Genomic DNA, 27,986 nt, shown 5'->3' with positions numbered 1-27,986 from the left:
ATCTATTATAGTTTTCAAAAGGTTAGCGACCCTCTTTATATTCTTCTTCTACTAATAATAATAACCACAACAAACATACAAATAGAAATAACACGTTTTGGGGTAAATTAATTTAATAATATGGTCTACCATACAACATGGCCAGCATGTTACACAGTTGAATCTTTAAATTACATGATGAAAAACGAAACAGTATTACAGCTTTGTGGTTTTGTTACCAACAGTGTTGTTGAGTTCAACCGCTACAGTACATTGCAATAAACAAAGAAACAACAAAAAGTTAAATGAGAACCAAGAGTCAAATCTACTGTTTCGTGTGTTTGTTGGCATTCTGCTGGGATTTGTCTGACTGCTCTTCTTGTGATCCGCTGCGCTCTTTTCTTACTTCTGAAAATCCTACTGGGATTAAAAAGAAGAAGAGGAGGATTGGGAAAAATTGCCACAGTGTAAAAGTGTTCATCTTTTTTCATTTTTTTGTATGTTTTAAAGTCGATAATGTGAGCCCCCGTAGTTTCGAAGTAGATCAGAAAAAAAAACATTTGAAACACTGCACTTTTTATGATCTACAAGAGCAGGGTCCAGGGCCGCATTCAGTTAGAATCGGGGTCACCAACTGTAGCAGCCAAAATGTAGTAGTGTCATTGACTATGATTTTTGTTTATTACTTTGTTTCTTGCATCTCCGTTTCTGGTTTGGTCTTTGTTTCTGGTTTACATCATGTCAGGTTTGGTTTTTGTTTGGAAATTAGGTTGTTGTCTGACTGCTTGTTTGTTTGTTACTTTGTTCCTCGTTTTGTTATTAAATACCATCCTTATTTTGTGCAACCTTTCCTCAGTTCGTGCTTCCCTTCACTTGGGTCCACCCCCAAAATTCACCATATTGGTTATTCAAAGTCAAAGTGTAAATGCATTTTTGGTAGACCGGGTATGCTGCCCCGGCCAATAGTTTGCCCACCCCCTAGAGACATTAAATAATGAGACTCAAAATATTCATGTGTGTTTCGCGCTATCCTGCAAATGCCGATGGGTGCTGAAAATACCATTGTAGCCTCCGTCTTTCCACTTGAGTTTGTTGTCGTCGGTGTGACGGGTCCACGTGGACCGGAAACTGACCAGCTCGGCCGTGATGTGAGCCAGACTCCATTGCAGTCCTCGAGAGCTCTCCTTCCACACGTTGCTAGCATACCAACAGACGTCACAGAAAAAAAACACAGCAGACTGTCACAAAGCAACCCCGAGAAAGTCCAATCATCGAGTCCGTGTCGGACTCTTTCAGTTTCTCCCAACGTGACTCAAACAAAAAGTGGAATGAAAAGTTAAGTATGGAGCGCTACAAATGGAGAATTGAGGCTTTACATTTTAGTCGATGGCACTAAATGTACATTAGATTTAACTCCATGCTAAATTGTTTATTCCTAATCATTTTTTAACAGCGAAAGGTGGCCCTACAGTCATAATGATAATAATTATTTTGCAAGGATCAAGCAAGTCATAGACCTCTAGAGGGCGCCAGCAGACCAAATCACTGGAAAATCCTCACACCTGCCTCTAATCAACCACATCCGACCCTCATTAACAGCGCTTCATATAATGACAGTGCGAACAGCAGAAGCTGTCTGATTGTAGCTTTTAATGGCAATATCCATCCAGCCTGGGCTAATTATGGGCAAAGTGAAGCCTAATGAACCAATGAGATTTTGATTCACCTGTTTCAACCAAAAGATTCACTACTCGGTGTTTCGTTTATATTGGCTCTTGACTGCCCTTTTTGGCAGTAGTGCAGTATTGCAGCTCTACTTACTATTGTAATGTAGCAACAAAGTCCTAAAGAATCAACAACTTTTTATTTTCTCTCAAAAAATAAAGACATTTATGCACACATATTATTTCACAATCCACTTTTTTTATTTTTGTTTGACTTTAACTTAACCTATTACTATATCTGACTATAAATTTGGTGACTCTCAAACTAACTGTTTTAAGTATAACTCACAAATTTTGAAACAAGGCTTAATTTTCCACACCCACTATTACTCGACACAATAAATTTCACCCATCATTAAACTGCTCTGGTTTGGCAATCCCTTGACGCCTGTATGTGCCAACTCAAGACTTCTTGTGTCATGCTAGCCGTAAGTTTTTTTTCCTGACTGCGTTTTAGTATCGTTTTCTTCCCCCCACCTACGCGCGAAGAGCCTTTTGTCATTTCTCTTTTCCCCCCAATAAACTTGTCAACTCAGGTTGTGTGTAACTGCTTGGACTTTTTTAGGGTTGTTTTTCGTAACACTGAACACTGAACTAAGAATAGGATACATTCATTTGAAGGTAAGCGGTTTTAAAATATTTTGTTATTAAATTTTACATTGGTTATCTTATTTCAATATAGGATACCTTTTAGAATGTTTTGTTGTTGAGCTGTTAATAGCTACTGCCAACTGGTAGCTATTGGCACCAAATCGGATTTCTATTGAAAGTATTGTGTACCATCAAAAACCTTAAAAAGGAGTCCCTTTCACAATTCCCGTAATTTATGTTAATTCTTGTGTTCAGTCAAAAAGCTTTTGAAATAAATCTGACATGGAATATAAACAATGTAAAAGTTTAGATGGTTAAATATACTCTAAAACACAGGTGTCAATTATATCCGGCCTGCAAAATCCTTTTATATACATCTAGTACAATGGCCCAGGTCTATGAAACCCTGATATCTTTCAAATTATACCCGGATACTAAAAACCACAATGGCCGAGAAAATTATGTTTACTGACATTGCCAGTAAACCCGTGGGTCTTATTTGTGGAGGTTTTGTGGCCATAATTAAGGAATTTAATGTAAAACGGCACTACAACACAAAACTTCAGAGCAAGCTGAAAAACCTTGAATCCAGAGAAAAGATACAGAAAATTAAAGAGGTAAAGAATAATATGAAGATGTTTTTCACTAAAGCAAATTCCCAAAGTGAAAACCACAAATTTTATTTACATTTTCAGTTTTTTCATATTTTAATTTTTATAGTTTTGACAGGATATATTTTTATGGAGAGCAGCGATTTTTAATTCATTTAATGTTTAAGTTTGTTTATTCTGGATTGATATTTCTGACTGTTTTAAATTCATATTTATTTATTTTTTTTAAAAAAGGAAAGTATATTCAATAAATATTTCTCCTGTTCGGCCCGCGACCAAAGTTGTGGTTTGAGTTCTGGCCCTCTGTATAATTGAGTTTGACACCCCTGCTCTAAAAGCTCAATTGACAAACCAAATTTAAAGGTATAGGATTTCCTTCCCTAGTATTTCGGACCTGCTACTTTAAACAGTATGTTTTCAGCACCCTCTAGTGGTAAAAAACTTCATTGTTTATAGAAAAAATATTGATTTGAATAATAAGCAAAAAACATTGACTATCATAAAAATGGGCATTTTTGAAATACTTGTGATGAAGATATTATTATTTGAGGGAATGAGCTAGACTCTAGCTGCTTGAGGGAGCCGACATAATTGTTCGCCATCTTGATCCTACGGGTACATGAAAAAAAGCTTCCGAAAGGCTTGGCCAAGGAATTAAAAGGATAATGGTGCAGTTTAGGAACTTTGAGTTTCCTTAATTCGTATTCTTCCTCGTGCCATATTTGCACTAATTTTCGGTTGCACAGCACAATACAGCAACATCTAGTGGTCAAATTACACACAATGTCCTTTTGAGATATTGATCTATCGTTCAGCAGAAGTGGACATCTAAAAACATAACAAAATAAAATAAACAGAACAAGAAAGTATAAGTCAAGACACGATAAGAGAAAACAGGGCAAGATAACTGGTTTTCGGTTGCTCTGCAGAATAAAACGATATTTATTGATCAAATAATTACACTGTCCCTTTAAGCATCATTAGCCATGCATCACAAGCCAAGCAATGGATAATGACTACAAGGAATGTTATGTTCACTGTGTCAAAGGTTGTACATATTTCTGCAATCTTGCTAACCAATAAGCCATTAAAGTGGGCTAAACTAATTCCTGGGCCTCGTTTTGTATGAGGCAAATAATTGATTAGGACTTACCTTGGCAGAAGAACATTTTGCAATAAACATTGCTTTTGCTCAATATATTATATGTTCCCGTTTTTATCTTTATTTGAAATCTGTCTTATGACGGTGCCCAGTGTTTTACCTGTGTCTATTACAAGGGTCAGGTGGACCCGGGTTCTCCTCCACCAGAGGAACCACGATTTTCTCCGCCATGTCCGTCAGCAGGGAGAAAGTCGGGTACACGATAAAGTCGATAAAACCTGCAGGACAGAAACAACTCAGGTGCGAAAAAGAGGGCTGTGCTTTTTGCAAGAGTGTATTTTTGAACATACCGATTTGCGACTCGGCCACTAGGGTGCTTTTTCGATCACACAGGGGCGAGAAGGGCAAACCGAGCTCCGCCTCTCGATCACCCTGCCCATGGTAGAAAGAGACAACCAGAAGATATCTTAAAAGGCAACCCACTCCAATGCTCTAAATAACTACGCCGGGCTTGTGGTACATTTAAAGTGCTTTTTGTTCTTTTTTTTTTCAATTGTAAAAAAATACAGAGGAGGCTTTTATTTGAAAACGAAACAGCGAGGCTGCACACTACGCCTCTTCTTTTCTATTTTGGAAAATAAAGAAGAAACACAAAACCGCCCTATGAGAGGAACAGACTCAGGACGGAAGACACACTTCAGAGTGTGTTAGTTTTACCACAATAAATTCTCAATTTACCCAATGTAAGTCTTCAAGGCAAACATTTTTATCGTGCAGGGATGAGAAAACTACGGTTCCGTGGGCCACATGCGGCCGTATATATATATATATATATATATATATATATATATATATATATATATATATATATATATATATATTGATATAAGGATTTTATATTTTTTTACATTATACTATAAAAGATTTTATACAAGTTACATTTAGTGAATGCAATGAAATTTTTTCACAGAGAAGGCTTAAGTTCGATGACAGGTCGCGCCCTTCCAAGTGCGGAGTGTTTTGGCTGGAGAATTTTGATAACAGGGCGCTGACGAAGGACGTCAGGCCTTGTTTTGATAAACGCTAGGTGTTGTTTTGAGTTTCTTTAGACATCGAGGTGACCAGGTGGCGACGAATTGGGGACAAGGTGGCGACGAGGTGGAGTCCACGTGGGCGTTCCTGGCCCGCCCCGTGGTATCACCCACCCCTACAATATGTTTAGAAACTAGGTGTAAAAATTGTCTTTAAAATACAAAAGCGAATCACAAAAAAACAAAATAACTACAATGAAAAGGATTTCATGAAAAACTGTCACCTTTACCATAATAATGAAAATGTAATGTTAATAGTGACAAATGATGCCGAATACAATTTGAAATCATAGAAAGCATCCCGAATCTGACGGCAGTCAACGTTCTTTTTTTTCTTTGACACTTGAAAGGCATCCAAGGTCACCTGTCTAATGGATCATATACTATCCCCCCCTCCTGCTCAAGGTCAACCCTGATCTGCTTTTAGCCCCTCACCTTCCATTGCACAAAATCGGCAGTAGAGATGATGAATGAAATGACGGCTGTTGGAATATGTCCTTCACAAACAATCGTCAAAGTCCTACCTGCCTGAAAAACTCCTCCATCAGGGCTTTGGTCCACCTGGAGTGCAGAGGCCAAGGTTTCGACGGATGGCTGATGTCGGCCGTGTGCAGCAACAGCGATAACGCTTTGGACTTTTCGATCCTGTTTAGAAAAAATAAGAATCGCGCCGGTCCCCACGCTAACAAAAGTATTAGTGAAATTACCGTTCTTGTTGCTGCAGACAGGACTTCATGGCTTTGACTTGCATGAGATGAGACGACATGTCTGTGGAGAGCACCATCTCGATGACCAAGGAACGCAACTCCCTGTGTGGAAAAAATATGAATTGAAAGCAATGTACCGTAATTTCCGCACTATAAGGCGCACCTAAAATCTGTTTTTTAAAAAAAAAGATGACTATGCGCCTTAAAATCCGATGCGCCTTATATATGGATCAATATTGAGCCGCGACAAGTCTCGCAACTTACGGTAGGCAGCCACCGATTGCATTTTTCGCGTAGAAGAAGTGCGCTGTGCATGCTGGGAAATATTAAACAACGATTCTCTTTTATTTGTGCGTTTGTATAAAGACCCTGAAATGGCTCCTATTAAGAGACACGCTTACAACGCAGAGTTTAAACTCAAGGCGATCAGTCACGCAGTAGAACACGGAAATAGAGCAGCAGCAAGAGAGTTTAACATTAATTAATCGATGGTGCGGAAGTGGAGGAAGCATGAGGATGAGCTGTTTACGTTTTACATTTTACAGTTATTATGTTATTGCTTTATTGTTATTGTTTTGCACTTGTTATTGTTTTTGCACATTACGAGTGTCACTATATTGCGATTGCACTAACGTTTAATTTACCATAACAGTATCAGACGTTTTTTTGCGTGTTGACTAAATGGAGGAAAAGTAAAATGTTATGCCTTGTTGTTGTTCAAAGATGTTAAAGATGTGTCACGAAAATGCTGTACCTCAGAGAAAATAATAAAACAGCTGTTTATTCATTTTGGGAGTGAATGGAGATGTGGAAAGCTTGTTGGTTATCTATTAATAATGTTTGACTGACCTATCTGACTGTTTTGTTGACATTCCCTTTAGCGCGGCACCATCTTATGGTTGCATAACGTAACTACAGCCTCTACTGTAGCCCCTTATAATGCGGTGCGCCTTATGTATGGAAAAAGTTTTAAAATATATCATTCATCGAAGGTGCGCCTTATAACACGGTGCGCCTTATAGTGCGGAAAATACGGTAAGTACAGTTTGCAATTGTACAGTAAGGCCTTGTTACTAGGATGCAGGAATCTTCCCCCACCCCCTTTCAGCTGCAGGCAGGATGCCAAAAAGGACCCAGGCCCTTGGAATTACCTGCGTAGCACTGCAAGCTAGAGACAAGATGTCAAAAAGAAGGAACTATGCCCCTCGTTTAATGAAGTACCAATGCCCTAATGTGCACAATTAAACCTGTCTCTACGCCAAAGGCGTCAAGCATGCGGCCCACGGGCCAGTACAGGCCCGCCGACAAATTGAATCCGGCCCGCAAGGCACGGCTGAGAGAAGCTCGGGGGATAAAAGAGCCAAAATATACATGTAGTTTTAAATAAAGCCAGACATAACCCCTAAAGCAAATGTAGCGGTATTGTTTCTCTCTCTCTTACTTTCTCTCTTTCTCACTCTCTCTTTTTCTCGCTCATTTCTCTCTTTTTCTTTTTCTTTTTCTCCCTTTCTCTCCTATCATTCTCTTTCTATATGTCTTTCTTTGTCTCTCTCCTTTTTGCGTCCCTCTCTTCCTTCTTTCTCTCTTTCTTTTTCTCTCTTTTTTGTTCTTTCCTTCTCCTTCTCTCTTTGTATTTCTTTGTCTTTCTCTTTTTCGTTTCCTTTACTTACTTTCTCAGTCTCTTTGTTTTTCTCTCTCTTTCTCCCTTTCTTTCTTCTTCTCTTTCTTTTACTTTCTTTCTGTGTTCTACTATTTTTCTCATTATTTCTCTTTCTTTCTTTCTTTCTTTCTTTCTTTCTTTCTTTCTTTCTTTCTTTCTTTCACTCTTTCTTTCTTTCTTTCTTTCTTTCTGTCTGTCTGTCTTTCTTTCTTTCTTTCTTTCTTTCTTTCTTTCTTTCTTTCTTTCTTTCTTTCTTTCTCTCTCTCTTTCTTTCTTTCTCTTTAATCTACTTATTCGCCCCCCATGATTTGTATTCCCCCTGACTATGTGGCCCTGAGCTAAAATGAGTTTGACACATCCACTCTACGCCCTCTGATTGACAGCTCTAAGAATTGACACCATTTGTCCACAAGTGCACATCCGAATGACAAAGCCCTGGTTCTTATCTCGAAAATTACCTACCTAGATAGATTTGCGTGTTGGTGATAAAGATTCAAATCGCCAAAATGTTAGCAGGCGATTAAAAAAAAGTCCCCAGAGACAAAGAAGGTGATCTTTTAGTGATCTGAAGCCCGGAGACAAAAGGGGCATGGAGTGTCTCGAGCAAGTGTTCGGTTGCAAGATCTCAAGATTGCAAAAGCCAAGAAATATGTGTCCATAGGTCAGTGTGCATGTTTTGTTCTATTTTGTAAATTTTTGGGCTATTTTGAAGAAGGTATATACATTAATTTGTAACGTGATAGTTGGGGGGTAACTGAGTTACGTTTTAGATAAAATAACTAGTAACTCTAGTAACATGCCCGACCCTGGCGGTAATGCACACAAGTATACATATATGCTTTCTGACAACGGGGTAGAAATTGAAATTTGTGGTTTACAATGCTGATAAAGATGTGTCAATGTTTTTACATCAGTCACAAAGGGTTTGATTTAGACATGGCAGAAGGCCCGTAATGTAAACATCATAAGGAGTATAATCCTGTACTGGTACGTGTACTGGTACGGGCCTGATGGTGCAGTGACCCTTGGCGGCCCAACAATCCCTTGTCACACAGCTACAATACCATACAATATTAAGGGCTAAAAGTAGGTGCTCTCTAATTTGAAGAAGACAGTCTGGGTTGGGCATTCAATTTATGATGGCCTTTTATTGTTTCTCTGCATATGTTGTTCCTGATTTCACTTTCTTAAAGAGCGATTTGGATACATTATTATGGCCAAATATTACAAAAATAAAACAATCACATGTACTCCTCTCGAGTCAAATGAACAAAAATATTCATTTGGTCGTCCTGCAAGAGGCGGAACGCTGCGCTCAGATGATGACTTTCTTGTACGGACCGGTCATTGTAGATGAGTGCAAACTCAGACCTGACAAAAACAGAATAGGAAAACACAAAGGTGGGTGAAAACATTTAATTCAAATATATTGCTAGCTCAAAATGATACTGGTGACCCAACTAACTGACTGATTGACTGACTGAATCAATACATGAATGAATATAATGAAGCATAGATCCTGGCTCATATGAGATCATATTTTAAAATACTGTACTTAAATACCTTTTCAATAAAACATTTTTCGCAAACTAAACTAAGAAAATGTGAACATGTTTTATCTAGAATAAGGCAATCAGCGAAAAATAAGCAAAATTAACTGCCACCTACAATGCGAGACAGCTTTATAGTGAAAGGACTGTATTTTATGTCCAAAGAGTATTTTAGTACAATCTGCAGTATATTTCCTATTAGCAGTTATTTTATAATTTCCATTTCATGTATTCACTCAGTCGTGCCGTTATTTATTCTCTAATTAATTAAATTATATGTATTTTCATCTATACATTTATGTACAGAGATTATTTATATACAGGCTGACCATTACAAGTTTGAACTGCAGCCATTTTGAAGGCGCTCTGCTTGGTGAGTCATACTCTATTTAGCTGGACATAAACAGTGAGCCAGGAATAGTCCAAGTGTCTCTCCTGCATGGATGGATATATGGCTCCTAAAAATACTGATCTCCCACCGCAGAGATGTATTTGTGTTGCAATTAAGATCACAAATAATATATAGTTTGCTTTTTTTAATTCCCTGACGTTTTTAAATCTTAAAAGGAAGTTGTTTGTTAGAATATAAACGCTAAGTAAATATTTCAAGGACAACAGCTTACTTTGTGTGTATGTGAAAGTTGTTGGTGGTCCCTGTATGCTCGTAGTCGTGAATGGCTGCGGCGAACAATGACGCCATCACCTCCAGCTCTGTTAGCCAATGCTGCTGGTACATGCAAGAAAAATCATTAATCAATCATTGATTGTGGTTATGGTCTTATATAGTTCATTTTAAATTTATTTTTGGTCTTAGAGTCGTCTGAAAGAGTTTGGTTATTGAATGTTCTAATCTGGAATTTTGGTTTAAATATCATGTAGAAGACAAACTCAGTGATATTTAAAAAGAGAAATTGAGTTTATATGATTTATATAGAATGTACAAATATTATAGCCGGGACAGGAAGGCAAAATTGTGGTCGGGATAAAAAAAAAAACAGTCGTGAGCCGGGACGGGAGAGCAGACGTAGTCAGAATTATAAAACAGGTCGCAGCAAGAGACAATCTAGAGTTGGCAGATGCAGAAATTTGAGGAACACCCTAAAAAAATCAACATCGATATTTAGTAGATCATCCTTTTGCAGAAATAACAGCCTCTAAACCAGAGGTGGGCAAACTGCGGCCTGCGTGTCACATGTGGCCTGTCGGGCTTTGTAGTTGTAAGTATCCACTCATACTGACTGGAATCCATTCAATATTCATCTTGAACAATGATGCTACACAGTCTAACAACATGACAGCATTCTTGGAGAAATATCATCACACTTGAATTTTCTTCTTAAATATCACTGTGTTTTCCTGCTTTATGATATGTTTAACTGAAATTGCTTATCCGGACAACAAACAATTTTTGAAGGAAAGTGTTAAAATGATCACAGGTGCCCAAACTTTTTCATTCTACTTAAATCCTCAAGATTGTTCTCATTTTGAAAAATAAATAAATATTGATTTTCAACCTACTCTGTTAAAGTCTTGGTCTTAAGATTTCCAATAATTCTTTTTTTTTTTTTTCAAATTATATATCTTAAAAGTGGGGTGTCTTTAAAAAAACTTAAATTAAATATGAAATGTGTTAACAATGCCCAAATGAGTTAAAAGAGTCTTTATACATTTTTTTATCACTGCGCATATCTACTTTTATCTTACTTTTATCATCGTAATTCTGGCCATGAAGCACATTATGCTGGCGGAAAGGAGGCAGGATGGATGGGGGACAGATTGATATCATTCGCGTGGTCGTGATTTTCTTTTATTTCAGGATGAAAATGGTGAAGTGAGACAACGACTGTTTCAAATACAGTCCAAATGTAAACCCAAACCCCCAAAATGATTAAAAATAGCTTGTCAGACCGTCTGCAAACCTCAGCTCACGCTAGGCAAGCCCTCCGACTCTGACTTCCTCCTGTTTTTTGGCTTTTGTCTGTTTCCCGGCTTTGATCCGTTTCTGTTTTTGTCCAAGTTTATGCTCTCCCGTCCCGGCTACCGACCTGTTTTTCCGCTCCCGACCCCCCCATCGTTCGCTACGGAAGTGCCACTTCCGCGTTCCGAGCGATCTGCTCTCCGTGACCGACGATCACCGGATCGTGGGTGCAAGCCTTTTCCTCCTTCTCAATAAAACTGAGAGAAACAAACGCAAGTGGGTCTTGTCTCTGTTTCTGGTTTCTGACAGTACGGTCTGACCAGCAATGGACATAGCGGACGTTTCGCCAAGCGGGGATTGAGGCAACGCGGAAACTCGCATCAATAATCTTAACAATATCAGCCAGAAGACAGCATCAACAAGTAGAATATTTTGAAGTTATATTCATCACATTTAACCTCTTCAAAAAGCTTGACGTGGTTGAAAATGTTCAAACCCTTAAGTCTTGACTTTGACAAGATTCCTTGAGTCATTGTCTCAGATCTTTCCACGTTTAAGATTTAAGTCTGAATCCTAAAAGGTTGGTTTTCATCTGCTTTTAACTTTTATCAAGTTCTTGGTCTTGACGCATTCATAATTGTTCAAAGTCTAAAGACGTAAGTAAAATTCCTCAAGTTTTACTTTTGCCAAAGTCTTAAAAGTCTTAACTCTTTAAAGTCTAAAGTCTAAAGTCTTTCCTCAAAAGTCAGGACTCACATTTTTATTTCTCAGATGCCCAGATGTTAAACAATAGTCAGGCTTAATTTGGTCCATAGAAAATGAGGATATTCATTGGAAATTGACAGCTTGACTGTCATTTCATCACTGAGAGACAACAGTGTTTTTGAGAAATGATGAAGATAAAGATCCTGATCCGTACAATCAGATCAGTGCAAAGATATAAACATTTAAAACCAACAGGATTTCAACCAATAACACCAGGAACGAAGAAGCCTTGTCTAAAGTCTTTAGTCCTAACTCCCTCATGTCACCTGTAGTGGTGGTCATAAGTACTCAGTCTTAAATTTTGACTGTGTTATAACTCCCGAGGTTGTGCACTGTACCACTAGGCCGGATCGTAGCAGAAGGCAGTGCAGCGTCTGGGTGACATCTGCGGCGTGTACGTGGCTGTGATACGGGTTGTTGTGTTTGCAGTATCCTCGCTCCACAGCAGACAGGAACAGCGTCAGGTTCGAGATGGGAATCTAAAACAAATTCATCACTTTCAACTCCTGACCTTTGCTGCAATCGGATCAATTCTTCGGTTACGTAATTCGGAAAACTAATAAATGCATTAGCCTCCCCAAGAACCCTAATGCAATGTATGTTTCTCATACTGCAACAAGCTACACACAAATAAAGCATCAAATGAATTACTATTGATTTCCAATGTATATATTTTATTATACCCCAAGCATTGTGTATGTTTTCATTTTGGTTGTGAATGTATTTTCTTCCTTTACGTTGATTATGTGTGAAGGATATTTGAATTATTAAGAGCTTCTCACCGACATTTGGCACTCTTACTTTAAAACTGGCCACGGTGATTCATTGTGGTCTCAATGCCTTGGTTTTGATTTGTCTTAACCCCTTAATATAGTGGGCCTAAACCTGGGTAAAATTAAACCATTAGGGGTTCTGTGAGTCAGTCTCAGGGGTTCGGTGGAGCCACAGCCATGAAATATGTTCGATATAACTTTGCAAACATTCCCTTTTTTTGACCACCGTGTAAGTAAAATCTAAGATGTGTCTGGAATTTGTGAGATTTCTGTACACATGGAACTAAAACATTTGCCTTTGCACTTAGATACGCTTGCAAAGTCTTTTGCCAAATACTCCCCTGCACGAGCCTAATATCCGGCATGAAGACGACCATTCACGTTTGATGATGAGGAAGCAGTAGTCAATGATGAATACCTTGGCGAAATAATTGAAATTCAGCTGAACCCTTTACTCTGTAGAAAAACAACACTCTCAACGAACATAAAAACAATAATAAGGAATTGACTCTTGCTGTGAAAGTTACAGCAAAAGAGTAGCACTTACCAAGGTAAAGCAATGCATACCTGTACTGTTCTCTTAAAGGCAACAGAAGAGGTGTCACTGATTTGCAGTTCTGTAATTTAACTTGAGTTCATGCACTATGTTGTTTTTGTTCTGTATGGTTTATTTTGTGCACCAGTAGAAATACAGTGTCGTGAAATAAAAATAAATAAATAAATAAGTAGATTTCGGTGAATGCACATATGAAACTGGTGGGGTTCGTTAGCGCCAACAAGGTTAAGAAACACTGTATTTACTTTGTTTTGCATTTTTTCTTTAAAACTGAAGTAATATATTCTCAACTTAGGTGCCGAAGTCCCTAACTTGTTTGGGTGTTTGGGCAATTGGGTTGGCCATGGCCCCAAAATTTTTGTGTGTGTTTTTTTGCTATTTTTTCCCCCTTTTATTTTCTTTGTTATTGTATGTGTTTGTCTTGCTGTCGGTCACCCCTCTTGAGGGATATGACCAAGGTAGATAGATAGATAGATAGATAGATAGATAGATAGATAGATAGATAGATAGATAGATAGATAGATAGATAGATAGATAGATAGATAGATAGATAGATAGATAGATAGATAGATAGATAGATAGATAGATAGATAGATAGATAGATAGATAGATAGATAGATAGATAGATAGATAGATAGATAGATAGATAGATAGATAGATAGATAGATAGATAGATAGATAGATAGATAGATAGATAGATAGATAGATAGATAGATAGATAGATAGATAGATAGAAGATATTCTCTAGAATTCTATGCCTCGCCTACTTGTTGACCTGTGGCCTTCAGGTAATTATTTGTAGAGCATGATCTGCAAAATCAGGATTCTTTGGAATTTCCCTTGATTTTATTGTTCCTTACACTTTTTAGCACTGATTTACGGTTGCACTACAAAATACAGCGGCATCCAGTGGTCAAATATTACATACTGTCTCTTTCACTCTCCTTCTGACTGTGGTCATGAACAGTTTCGAAATTTGACTCTTGAAAATCTTGAACTTATTGTTTGAAATCATTGGAAGCCAAGAGTGCGTTTACTTTTCCTAAATAAACAGTTCTGCTTGGTGTAAGAGTGCTGTCAAATATTGTGTGAGATGAAATGACCTTGAAGCGACTGTTGAGCTCATATCTGGTGACTAGCTCAAAGAAGAGCGTCTGCAAGGCGTGATCAGAGCTGGCTGCGTCCAACGAAAATACGTCGAAACTCCAGCGATCGATGTCCTTTGTATAAAGATGATGAAAGAGCCGTTAGCATGACAGAAATAATAACACACGGGGATACCTCGAGAACTTACCCTCAGACATTTTACTACTGCAGCAGGTTGGTCCGGCATAGCGGCCGTGTAGGCTCTCTTGAACATTCTGGAATAATGCAATGTTTATGTTAAGTTCACTTGAAGTTAACATCCTGACAGTACGCAGCAAAGATGTCTCAGGAGGTGTTTATAGAAATCGAGTCTCCGTACGCACTGGTGAGGATGTTTTCAAAGAGTAAAAACATTGTATCTGAGTGGTTGGATTCGTGTATCAATTGATCAATTTCCCCATTTGACCTAACGACCCAAAGTTAACTGCAACAACCTAACTGGTTTCTTCTAACCAATATTTATTTATATTCATAAAAAGTATATCAGTGGTCCCCAACCTTTTCTGTACCACGGACCGGTTTAGTGTCTGACAGTATTCTCGCAGCCCGACCCAGTAATACATTAGTAATAATAACAATAACAATTACGAAAACATTAAAAATACTTATAACAACAACAGCAATAAGCCTAAATCCGCTCACTGTCTAATCACTGGCTCACTAGGGATGTAGATGACATAGGAAAAGGCATGAGATTTGATCTCATCACACTATTTTTACTCACATTGTTGAATATGTCAGGCCATGATTAAAATCATTTATTGACAGCGTCAACAATGAACACAATATAAAAATGTATGTAAGTTTCATTTACAGTATTGTGTTCATCGTCTGTGTTGTCAATAAATGATTTTAATCAAGGCCCCACGTACAAAAGTTAACAACCAAAACAAATCGAATGCCTTTTCCCATGTCATCTATATCCTAAGTTGTTTAGTAGTAAGGATTTGGCGATCTCACCAATGTGATTGAGGTTCAATTATTGTTGCATCTAATGTGCAAATGTGGTGAAGAATATTTATCGAGTGAAGACTTTGTGTAAATCTTGCACCCAAATTATGAGGTTTTTTGGGTGGAATTTTTTTTGTTTTTATCCAATTGAAAAATAAGATGGACGAGTACTGATAATAAGCATTGGTATGAGTGCTGATACTAGCCTTATTTTTAGCTGTCTTTACTTATGAGTGCCCCATCTTGTGGCCGTTTTATAAACAGGAAGTCAAAATTAGAGGACTATAAAAGTGCTATCCATTTTACATTGAATTTTAAGAAAAATCTGATGTTCATTTAGGGGTCTGGGCAATGTTGAAGGGGGTATCTGTCTGAAATAAATAGTCTCATATAACCTTACAATTTGGACCGAAATATTAAAACGTAAGTTAATCATTTAAAAATATTGTTAAAAAAGACAACAATGGCACTCCAAAATATCAAAATTATTAATGATGTGCAGTTAAGAGAGGCAAGTGAGACTGTGCCTCACCTGTAATCGCGGGCATCTAAAATGAGAAATATATTGAATGGTTATATTTGTTCAGTTAATTTTTTTCAACTTCATATGTCGGGGATTTTATTTTTTCAAAACCTCTGAAGGAAAACTATTATTACAATTGGTATGCAATAAATTGCTGTGCTGATGTTCTGCAAATGCAGATTGAGGCACACAATTTTCTTGCTTCATGGCAGAAGGAGAGTGTTAGACCAAACAGCAAGTGGAGCCATCCATAATTTTTTCTTTTTATCATTGCATGGACTTTTTTCATATTGGAGGCTAACCTATTGATGTTTTTCTTTAATTTTTTTTAAAGTATTGTTATGATGATTATTTTTTTTTTTTTCTAAAAGAGCAGCGAGTAGACTTCATTAATAAGTTAAGGTATGAGAATAAAATGTTTTTTTTTCTGTGCTACAGTTTGTATATGTCTTTTCTGCTCTGCCAATGAAATGAGGAATAAGGATAATGTCGAACACCCCTCCAAAAAAACAGTCTTTGTCATATAATTTTTTACATATAAGGTGGACTGGACTATAAAGTCCATCGAATTAAAGCTACAGTGAGAAGTACTGTATTTACATGTGTATATCCATTCCGTAAGTGCAATGATTGATCAGTTGAAAAATATGGCTGATCAAAATCGAGAAACATTGTATGCAAAGGTAATTGAACCCGGGTCACGGTGGTGAGAGCGCCGAAACCTAAGCTTACTAGACCACTCGTGATACGACGTCATCCAAAAATACATTACAATTGATCTCATAAACAAAAAAAAACAAAAAACAAAAAAAAAAGGGAAACACCCCTTCGGTGTATATAATGATGAATCAGATTTGGCATAGATTTATATCTTTCAGAACGACTTTCTGTTTTCTCCATCCTCTTGCATTCATTTTTGGCACCGTGAGTAAAAAAGTGTGATGATGAGATCAAATCGAGTGCCTTTTTGTATGTTATCTGTATCACTGCAGTAAGTGTTGGTGCTCTCAATACCACGACATACAGAATAATTGTCATGATTACTGATTTGGATCACCTGTGCCCGCTCATTTGGCGCCAGCTGCTGCGGGCTACCTGTCCCTTTTTAAGCCCTGTCCTTTAACTCGCCTGTTGGCGGTCTGTCAGCGAACCTCTGTTGTTACCAGGCAAGCATTGTGACCCTGACTCCCACCAGTCCCGTTTTTGAATTTGTTTTTCCACCAGTCTGTTCCTGATCTCCCCGTTTGTATCCGGCTCCAACCTGTTTTATAATTCCGACTATGTCTGCTCTCCCGTCCCGGCTTACGACTGTTTTTTCTGTCCTGGCTATAGACCTGTTTTTTCTGTCCTTGACACCGCTATCTCTCACTACGGAAGATCCACTCCCTTACTCGGATCACGATCCGATTGCATGAGCGGCTTGCATCCTGCGTCCAGCGAGCACCGGATCGCGGCCGCTGCCCTTCCTCTTTCTATCAATAAACGTATGGTTAACGCTACGCATTTGGGTCTTGATTGCGTCTTGGTCGTAACAACACAATGTTTAGCTATTGTGGTCAGCGAATTTTGTTGATCAATCATTGCACAAATTCTAGTATAGTTACGCACACATATACTGTAAATATAATATGCATTTTAAATCTTCTCCACCATATTTAACAGTATAGGCGCACCGGGTTATTAGGCGCACATTTAAATTTTTGGGCAATTTGGGGGTTTTAAGTGCGCCTTACAGTCCGCATAACACAGTACTTGAAACATTTTAAACTGCATTTTTTTGCTGTGTACTGTACAGTCAATGGTAGACAAATTTAGAACTTTTGTTTGACTGAAGACTCATTTTTGTAGATGGATATCAGAAATTAGAGTGAGGTTTTGATTCCTGCTACTACTTTCAATGTGAATGTGTATTCTTGTCTGTGTTTACCCTTTTGTTGATGAGACAATTCCAAGCTAGGATTACTAGGAGTGCTAATCGGTCACCAACTTCTCAAAATGAGTTCAACTTGTAAACCAAAAATCTGCACCTTTCCACAAATATCCCAGCCTGCACCGCATGCACGATGCTCCGAAACTTGGGTTTCTCGTCTGAGCGCCGCCCCGATTGTCGGACCCTTTGAGTGAATGTCGATGCCAACCAATCAGTAACTTCTGCGGGAACTCCATCCGACTGAAGCTGCTGGAGGTCGTCCTCAGACTCCAAGTTCTGCCTGGCACAGTTGATTTCACGTTTTGGCAGTTTTTAGAAATATTCACTGTTAGACTTTTCTTACCTGCTTCCATCCAGATAAACAGCCTCTAATAGGGATGCTGTCAATTCTAGATTCTTTTTGATTTCTTCAAAGTCCACTTCTTTGTTCTCCAGCTGCTTCAAGATGCTTCGGAGCCTGAAATTAGTTCAAATATTTTAATTGAGGTTGTTTCCTCCAACTCTCCCCCCGAAAGCAGAACGTTGGGCCTATTAAACCTTCTCAGAAGAAAACAATAAAGAAAACAAAACACCCAAATGAAATATCAATGTACTTAATCTGACGTTTTTTTTTTTTGTCTTTTTGTTGTTGCCTGAATAGAATGAGGAATTGATCCCGCCTGGAGCGCCCTCATAATCCAGAATTTAATATTTTTGCAGGTTTTCTTTGTGTACATTAAAAATGGGAATTTTAAGTCTTTAGAGAACTGGCCCCTACAGCTCGGCAAACAAAAATAACTTTCTCTTTCAGCTCCCAAACAGCTCTTCAGAATTTTGGTTGCTGCTTTAATCCACATGCCTCAAACCCATGACCCGTGGGCCAAATACGGCCCGCGACATCATTTTAAACGGCCCACGATACAATGCAGAAGCACAAGAGAAAATGAGACGAACAATGACTTGCAGTTTTAAATATGTCCACTGGATGACACTCAAGCCAGACGCCACTCTCAAAGCTCAGATTGTAGCTGTATTTGGTGACTACCATTAATCAACCAGAGAAATATTGAGGATTTCCAATTATGTTTTACAAAAAAATAAACGTCACGGACGCACTGTGGAAGCAATACAATGAATAAAAAATGCGCTATGCTCTGAAGCTATCAATATTCAGCTCCTGGCTTCCTGCTTTGAATCATGTCTTTTTGACATATTGTTTTTTTTTTAGTCCTGCGTATTGCACTCTCTCTTCTTTACACACAGAGAGGCTACAACACGTATTGAGTGATCAAATGCGCTTTCAATAGAGCAAAAGCGAGAGGGGGAAGTGACTCGGAGAAAACCCGTTCCTGATTGCTAAGAAACCGCCACCCGTCTTTCATTTTAGAGAGGTGGCTGATAGAGCTGTTACGTTTACAATCGACACGTATCCAGGGTTTATAATATTCTTCAAAACGCCACAAAACAGTAACTTCAGCTCCGTTCATCTACTTCACTCATCACACGATTATAATTGCGCTAATTGAACGCGGGTACCATGGTGCACCCTAAGGGAGGATGAGGTGCTCGCAGACCTGTTCCAAAAATAGTCAAGTCAAGTCATGTTTATTTGTATAGCCCTTAATCACAAGAAGTCTCAAAGGACTACAAACAGCAATTACACCATCTAGTTTTCAACATTTTTAAGAACACCTTAAAGGATGCACTCCTCTTTCAACTCACCAGTAGCTCACTAAATAGCTCAACAGCGGTGGATTATTGTGGTTTTCTAGTAAAATGATTTTTCTAGAGGTCGACCGAGTCTGTTTAACCCGACTTGCAATAATTAACCCGACAATATCATAAAAACAACATTGTAAAAAAGTGATACATTATTTTAGAAACACATATCAAACTGGGTGCACTTTGCGCAAAAAGGTAACAAAAAGTACATGTTAGCTTGAAAAAAGTTGGAGACGAGCTGTTGCTCGTTGCCTGATTAGTTCCCCTCCTGTTTAAACTCAGTACTCCATTCACTCCTTGTCAGTCCGTCAGCGAACCTCCGCATACGCAGTGCAAGCACTTTTTGACTCTGGCTCCTGTCTGTCCTGTCCTCACCTGTATCCTGCTTTTCTGTCCCTGACTTCCCTATCGTCTCTGGCTACTTGACCCATTCTGTCCATCGACCACGCTCCGATCTCCCTCTCCGGCTACTTGACCCGTTTTTGCCCACCGACAACGCTCCGATCTCCTGCCCCGGCTACTTGTCCCGTTTTTGTCCACCGACAACGCTCCGATCTCCTGCCCTGGCTACTTGACCCGTTTTTACAAATCGACCACGCTCCGATCGCCCATCTCCACTCGTTTTTGCATTTGGACCACGCTCCGATCCCGTGAGCTCCTTGCTCCTCCTGCCCAGCGAGCACAGGATTGCTGCTGTATGTTTCCCCGTACCGGATTTCCTCGATTCTCCAATAAAGCTTTGTGTGAAACGTTACACATTTGGGTCTACCATCTGTTCAGTTTTTGACATCTGGTTTAAATCCAGGCATTTGGAAATATGAACTGAAAGGTACATGTTTAAGTGTCGAATGTATGTTTGTATTGGGAAATAAGTTCGAATTGCGAGTTAATTTGAAAGAAATTAAAACCATATAATCCCAAGGGAAACATAACAACAACAAAATGCAAGAGGTAAAAAGAACATTGAGGCTGCCAAACTACTTTCAGAATAAAATCTAAATTTGTCGTAAATGAGCCTCTGAAACTGAATATCTTCACAGATGTGTATAGGGCTAAATGAGGATGCCCTTTTTAGCCAGGGTTCACTAAACTAATAGTAACTGATAAAATAGATTATTGTTAACGTAAATTGATGATTACAAAGCCGCTACTTTTTCTTACATTTAAATCCGGTGCAGCTTTTTCTTTATTTTTTTTGTGTTGACACCAAGAAAAACGGCAACCTGCTCTATTCCACGATGCATGCGCACTGTATACAAAACCCCGCATTTATGATGCCCTTCGAGAGAATTGAGTTCATGTTTTTGTCAACAGTACTAACATAATACATAATAGGTGCTAAACGGGAGGTTTACGGTACAAACTCATGATATTTCAACTTTTTCACCCACAAACAACATTATTGCATTCAAATTGAACCCCAGCGGAGGTTATGTATCAAAAAGGCTACACTTCTTTTTCCGTATCACCAGCATCAATGTCCCTAAAATTCCTTTTTATCTTGAGGAACCATAACAAGCAAATACAATATGGTCCATTACCATGGCAACCACCAATGACAACAACAACAAAAAAGAAAAGTCTGGTGCTGCAATCTGGAACTTTTCTCCACAGTATGGTTGCCCAGGCTCTGTCGTCTAGTAATGTAGGGCTTTCACTTTACGCTATGCAGCCCTCATTCTTGTTTTCGTTTGGCGCAGTAGTAAATATGTGTTCGTGTTTGGAAATGCCTTCTTGAGTGGTCACAGGATCCAAAAATATGTGACGTAAACAACTTGCAGTAGAGCTGAAAAGGTCATCGGGTGGGCGAGGTTGGCGCCAGGTCTACAGTGTTCATTTTACCTCTAAAAAGTGATGGGTCCCGGGGACTCGCATGCTCAAAAATCTATGGGTCCCAACAGAGATCTATGGGTCCCCAAAATTTAGTGTTATCGGGGTTGAAATTGTAAATCAGCGACAAATATATAATATAAATCCATATATTCATTCAGTTTTAATCAACACAGTTTATTGGTAATACTAATCAGTTATCACTTCAAGATTTTTCAGTTCACAACAATATTGTACATTATACAAAATAATATTGCTGAAATATTAATCTATATATTCATGCAGTTTAAATCATCACACTTAATTGGTAAAACAAAGCAAATTATCACTTCAGATTTTTCAGTTCATATATTCTTTGTGGTTTGCTGTCCCGCCACAGTTGTAATGGCTTCTCAAGGTCCAATCCATTATTATCCTCCTCATGGCGTAACTAGGAATATAATTTAGTCCATTTTGGCAGAAAAGTCCTTTTCTTGCTAGGAGTATTCTTTTGTTTATTTTCTTTCGTCGAATCGTTCACTTCAACACACGTGTTTTCTTGCCTCTGCGATCTTCCGAAGAATTTCTCAGCAGTTTTTTCAAGCCGGAATTATTGCCGTTGTTATCACTTTCTGCATTATGTTTCGACTTAATACTGACACTGAAGAAATTACTAATCTTGTGTTGATTTTCACCTTCCCTCGACGACAAGCACAACAACAATGACCTAATCTCGAAGCAACGAGACATCGTTTGCCGACATCGGCGTGCAGACGAAAACTCGAACCGCGAGACCAAAACAACAATGGCGGATCTGCCTGACGAAAAGTTTGGAGTGCGGTAAATCTTTGTAAAAAAAAAGGTAATCGGGTAATAATGACAATTTTGTGTCAAAAAGGTTGCCTGGGGACGCACGTTGACTTGACACTATGCGTCCCCAGCAAAAATGATGCGTCTAGGACGCAGGGACGCGCGCAAATGAGAGCACTGAGGTCTAAACCGGGCTTTCAATGTAAGAAATTGACGTGAATTAGTTCAGGTGTGCTTTGTCCCGAATTTACAGTACAATGTTATTATCATGTCATTACCAGGTTGGAATTATCAGGAGTTGTCTGATAAATATCGCCCTAAAAATAGTCATACACCCCTAATCTTCCTGGACCCTAAGAATTCTGAGCACTTGTGAAGGGTTAATAAATTGCGGCATGTTGCCTGCATTCGTGCAGTTCATAAATCCCGGTTGCTTCAACAGGTTTGCTCGGCTCTTCATGAGAAATCTCATCCTCTGTTTACAAAAGCGGATTTATACTCTTGTGCAGATTTATTAGACATGACGTGAGTTTATTTCAAATAATGGATGAGCATTGTTGAAGGTTTGCCAGACGAGACCGCGTGGGCTGCTAACATGCAGGGATGCTGCCATGGGCAATCTCAGCTTTTTAAGTGTTTATCACGCTGGCACCATCTTCAGAAAGCTGTCGAGCCATAAAAATAGCAAGCGCCCAAATGTCAGCGTTTATAATCTTTCCGGGTAATTTTTCTTTTGTGTGTTAGCGGCATGGGAGACATTTCGTCTTTGTCCCCGGGAAATGACTTGTTGGGAGCACTTTTGTTTATGGAGATTAATGACAAAATCTTCACGGATTAGCACTGTTAATACTTGACAAGGCCAAGCAAAGCAAAAGTATGTGACAATTTTTTAACCTAATATATTTCTTCCACAGGTTTCATTGAGGAAGGCAAGGAACCATATTTGGTAACATACTGCATACGACAGCAGCATAAGTCTTTTTTTACATTGAAATGTGTCATATGACGTCAGTTTACTTCAAAATTGAGTTTTGTTGTATATTATTTGAGGGAAAAAATATGAAGGCAATTTCTTTCTGGAATTCTTAAGCTGAAGATCTTCTGAAATTTTGAGGTGGAACACTGCACAGGCTATAATTCTAAACAACATTTATTGCTGAGGTATCCTTCGTGAAGTGCAACAAAAAACAATTCTACAAAGCGCTACAAGGAAAAATAGACTCAAGGTAACCAGACTGCACCACTTATCTTCTTATTTTTTCGCCTAGTCTTTTACGAATATTTTTGGAGGTTTCTTGTCCGCTCTTTCCAGTGGAAATTCATGTAAAGTAATATAAATACAAAATGCACATGTATATCATAGTTCATTTATTTTTGCTTATTACTCCAATGATGAATGTATGTTTTTAAATTAATAATGATTTTGTGTAAAATTAGCAGCAAGATGACAGACAATTATGTGAGGTCCCTATAAGTGACACTCATTTTAGGTTAAATAAACACACATTTTTCAACCAACAAGTATTCAAAATAATGCATGTTTATATGATGTATATGTTTATGTATCTTTGGTTACTCTTTAAAATAACATTGTTTTTTAATAAATGATAAAAAATATTTAGCACCTTAGCTGCAGCTTAAGATTGCAGGTTTTTCGGGAACTGGTGCGCCTGCCCTGCATTTACATCAAGTCCACTGGATAATTTAAGCAGCCAATAAACTGAAAAATTAGAATATGTATAATATTTTTTTGTAAGAAGGAAAATAGAAAGGGCAGTACGACGGCGCAGTGGTTAGCGCGTGTGCGGCACAATTCTGAGGTCGTGGGATGAAACCGTCCTGTGTGGAGTTTGCATGATCTCCCCGTGCTTGCGTGGCTTTTCTCCGGGCACTCCGTTTACCTCTCACATTCCAAAAACATGCATTTCAGGTTAATTGGCTGGTCCAAATTGTCTCTAGGTGTGATTGAGCGAGTAAGTTGTCTGTCTCTGTGTGCCCTGCGACTGGCTGGCAACCAGTTCAGGGTGTCCTCTGCCCACTGCCCGGAGATAGCTGGGATGCGCTCCAGCACCCCCATGACCCTACTGATAAGCGGTGCAGATAATGGATGGTTGGGTGGATGGGTGGGTGGATGGATGGATGGATGGATGGATAGATAGATGGATAGATGGATGGATGAAAATAGAAAAAATAGAAAAAATACATACTATGGGACAAAGTATCTATCTACTTGTTCTTTGCCCCTCTGCTGTCTCACCAAAATATGCCCTTTTGGAAAGTTTATTATTTTGTAATATTTATCAAATATTTGACCTAGGTCATTGATAATGTACACAAAACACTTAAGCATATTAAGTATTTTAGTATCATTATCTAATGCACACTTATATAGATAGGTAAATGTGCATTTCCTCCAAAGCATTGTTTTGCCCCTTGAACACTTAGACCACAGAATTTATGTACATCTACATTTATGTCCATCAATACTTATTAAATATTACAAAATGTCTGTCAGCTTCCTTTGATAACTTCTCCCTGGTTATACTACTTCTAAATGTCTGCTTCCGTATTGAAGCATTTAACCAATCACTTATTGTTGCTTGGCTCAGAAATTGAACCTTAACAAAAAGTCCTGAAAGCCAAGTACCATAACATCAGTCTTAGAGAAAGCTGTTGGTTTAGCCAATCAGATTCAGAGTTATCGCCTGAGCGTCTGCAAGCGGGCCTTGGGAAACGTTACCGGTTTCACAAACTATGATCGGCGAGTGGGCGTTAATCCACCAAAGCGATAGCGCCAACAGCTGTTAAACTTGTGTTGATTTAATATCAAAATGTCAGACAACTCCGACAAGAGTAAGCCTTTTGCAAGCGGTAAAGGTTTTCTCTGCCACTTTCCACCTAGAGATAAGATCCCTTGCCAGAACCCAAACACGACCCGATCCTATTGTTGGTCCCGGTCGGTCGTGCCTGAAATGTCAACCGATACGTTGGGATCGGGTCAAGCTTCTCTCTCGCTGCCGTTTATTTTTTTTATCATCCACCTATCATTGTTCATCTTTGTCTTTGTTTATAGAGTTTTGTTCGACCTAGATTTTGTTGCAAAAGACAGGCTTTGTGTGACGCGCGTCCACGCAAGGGTTATTTGCCACAAAAACCTGAGTGTGAAATGAAATTACTACAAAGGCAAGCCCTGTGGTCGCGACGCTGCTTGCTAAGAACTGCAAACTTTTCACTGAGCATTAATTTATTAAAAACTGTTCAAAGATTGCCAGGCTGAATAGTTGTCCCATACACATTTCCAGCTGGTATACTTTTTGAAACCTTTGGACACCCTTGCTATGGTTGATACATTGTGTTCTTGCTCTGCCAATCAAATAATGAATAATATCCAGGTTCATTCATTTATAAATCTGATTGTGCCTCACCAGACACGAACCAAATCCCAATTCACTACAAGATATCAGCTCACTTTTGACGATGAAAAAAATAGAACCTTTACTGATGGAAAGGCAAAGGCTACACTACATATCCAACAATGCACAGTTATGCAAAGTTGCGGTCACTGACAGATATTACCACGTCAAAGCACCAAATAAAACAAAAACCACAGGACCCATCACAGCTCATTTCCCCTCCCGCAAAGTCGCAATGCAAAGAAGTCAAGTGTGCCTCTAACATCTGCCAAGTGTCAGGTCAAGCTAGTATATACAAACTATGTGTTCAATTGTTTTGTGCAGTATATAAGTTTTGTGTAACAGATATGATTGAAAATATAAAAAGTGTGTTGTGCTGTTCCGTGAAAAAAAAAACAGATACCTTATATTGAGCACTATAAGGCGCACCATATTATAAGGCGCACCTCCAAAAAACACTCTTCTGTCATAATATTTTTCATACATAAGGCTCACTGGACTATAAGGCACATGAAATTGAGACGATGGAGACTACAGTAGGAGCTAATTGTGTCCACACTTACGGCTGTACTTTCCCAAGACACACCACACAAAGTGGTGCCCCTACAGCCCTGGTGGTTAAGGGATTCCTGAATGTGAAACACTTATATTGTGTAATTATTAATTAATATTCTTCGTTGATTAAATTTGCAAAATATTGTTTTCAAAGGGAAACAAAACTGGATCGCAGTGGTGTGGGCACTGACACTAAACCACTACTGACACCGATGTCAAACAAAATGGCTTTAGAGATTATCTCACTACCACACTATCTTTCATTGTTAAGAAACACTGATTTACATAGTGCATTCTGATAAGTTAAACAGTCTCTCCACCTCTTCGCCTGTGTGTCAATAACCTCTCTGTTTAATACGTATATGTACATAAAATAGCTCATATAGTAGTTTGTTAAAAGACTTTCTGTTTTCTGTTTTTGTCTTTGCAACATTATTGACACACATGTGAAGAAGTAGAGAGAGTGTTTAATCCATTAGAATGCACTAAACAAATCTGCGTTTCTTGCACCGAGAGTAAAAATAGTGTGATAATAAGATAAGCTCTAAGTGGAAAAGTGTCAGCACCCTTACTGCTACAAACTGGGTTCAAATCCTGTTGCATAGGTCATACTGAGATTTGGGACAGCAATGGTTAAAGATTGATCAATTATTGTTTAAACATGGAAGTGTATTGCAAAACTTTGTGTCGTAACCCACACCTATAAATACTGTATAATTTGCCAATCTTATCCACTGTTTCTTGCAGAATATGATGCACACTGGGTTATAAAGCACACTTTAATATTTCTGGACAATTTACGTTTTTTTGTAGTTTAGAAAAATACAGTTTTAAGAAAAAAAAAAATGTTTTCATGCCAGACATAGTCATGTCAGGGGCTGGTTTTGTTATAGCACACCACAAATGAGTCAACAAGTGTCCAGAACTTACCTTAAGATGGGCATCTGCAGATGTTTTTTACGGATTCGTACCAGTTCAGCCATTCTCCGCTCTAGATGAAACCCGATGGACCCCAGAGTCCCCCCCCAAAATCCAAACAAAAGAACAGAAAAAATAACTTTTTGGGAGCCTCCCCACTAACCTGAAAAAGTTTTCCAAAGCACCAACGTAAAAACTTGTGTGTCCTGAGACAGACTTGTGTTTCAACCTCTTTCCCGCCCACTTCTGGGGGGACCCAAGGGCTCATTCTTATTGGTTGCACCAGGTCAGACCGTGTTGGTGTGTGCACGCTAGTGTGGTACTAGCATCTTTGTCGGTTCATGCATGCGCATGGATGTTTGTGCACGGGTTTGAGTGCGCTGACCTCACTGATGAAGTGTTGACTGCGAGTCTTTCAAGCCGCGTGTACTTAAATCCCAAATGAGAATGTTTCCAGCACTGCTACTAATCAGGGAGCAACAGAGACAGTCTTTTACCCGGGTCACCCCCAACTCTAACTCATAAAACAAAGGATGTTCTCCAAAAACAGCCAAAATAGAGAAACCATTCTTGGGGCTCAAGTTTTAAATCATGCTCTCTAGCCTTAGTCTTTTCTTGTCAATGGCTCATAATATTGCTTGCTATGAGAACTTAAGTGGTCTTTGGGCAGTGCGATCTGGGTCAGTGTGTCAAATAAGTATTGCATTCATTAGTTTTACAGTACCAGAAGTTCCAGACAACAGACTGCACCTGATTGAAGACTGCGTGCGCAAATTTAAGGAAGAAACCTAAATTTGTTTTTGTACAAACCGTGCGGGATTTTGAGCCGAGGACTTAAATAGCCATAAATAGAGGCTCAAATTCCGGTGCTGCTTTGATTGACTGATATGATCACTCACGTCCATTTCTTACATTGCAGAATACTCAGCAGGGAAATGTCTAGTACAGACAAGTACTGTAACACCTTATGCTGGGAATAAGACACTCATTTACGGACTGTTTTTGAAGCATTTGTAATCAACTAACGCAGCAGTCAATATCAATTAAAATGACATTAAAATATACGCAGAAGTAGAACAGATATGTTCACACAACAAAACTCAATGTACTGTTGGTAGGTTTATACTGCTTTTAATATTGGACAAATGCAAAGGAGACGTCACAGAATGCCTATTTTGGACTATTATTGTCCACTGTTGTTTT

At 38.7% G+C, this 27,986-nt stretch overlaps 1 protein-coding gene across 2 annotated transcripts; it reads right to left on the bottom strand.

The window, feature by feature from the left end:
- Positions 1-132: 132 nt before the first annotated feature.
- LOC148364620 (dual specificity calcium/calmodulin-dependent 3',5'-cyclic nucleotide phosphodiesterase 1B-like) lies at positions 133-26,932 on the bottom strand. 2 transcript variants are annotated; one of them, XM_088338778.1, is made up of 14 exons: positions 26,796-26,932; positions 17,921-18,034; positions 17,675-17,857; positions 14,322-14,388; positions 14,131-14,247; positions 12,037-12,177; positions 9,639-9,739; positions 8,711-8,836; positions 5,806-5,907; positions 5,623-5,743; positions 4,358-4,439; positions 4,168-4,285; positions 1,040-1,176; positions 133-399 (listed from the first exon to the last, which is right to left on the bottom strand). In XM_088338778.1, exons 1-14 carry the CDS (start codon positions 26,846-26,848, stop codon positions 305-307), a joined length of 1,557 nt encoding a protein of 518 aa, XP_088194904.1. In that variant the 5' UTR covers positions 26,849-26,932; the 3' UTR covers positions 133-304. The 2 variants fall into 2 exon arrangements, with proteins under 2 accessions (XP_088194904.1, XP_088194905.1); XM_088338779.1 differs by having other exon boundaries at positions 133-396.
- Positions 26,933-27,986: the final 1,054 nt, after the last annotated feature.

Source organism: Urocampus carinirostris, chromosome 6 (assembly GCF_059441175.1).
Source record: "Urocampus carinirostris isolate Australia breed hairy pipefish chromosome 6, RoL_Ucar_1.0, whole genome shotgun sequence".
Taxonomy (NCBI): domain Eukaryota; kingdom Metazoa; phylum Chordata; class Actinopteri; order Syngnathiformes; family Syngnathidae; genus Urocampus; species Urocampus carinirostris.
This window is presented reverse-complemented; position numbering and strand designations above follow the sequence as displayed.

Bases quoted from the DNA above. Each gene is read 5' to 3' on its own strand.
- LOC148364620 (XM_088338778.1), bottom strand. From the start codon at position 26,848: ATGGCTGAACTGGTACGAATCCGTAAAAAACATCTGCAGATGCCCATC. The intron at 12,178-14,130 runs GTCATTTCATCT...AATTTGTTTTAG, and splicing joins AGCTCAACAGTCGCTTCAAG to ATTCCCATCTCGAACCTGAC. The intron at 5,744-5,805 runs GTAATTTCACTA...TTTTCTAAACAG, and splicing joins TGTCTGCAGCAACAAGAACG to GATCGAAAAGTCCAAAGCGT.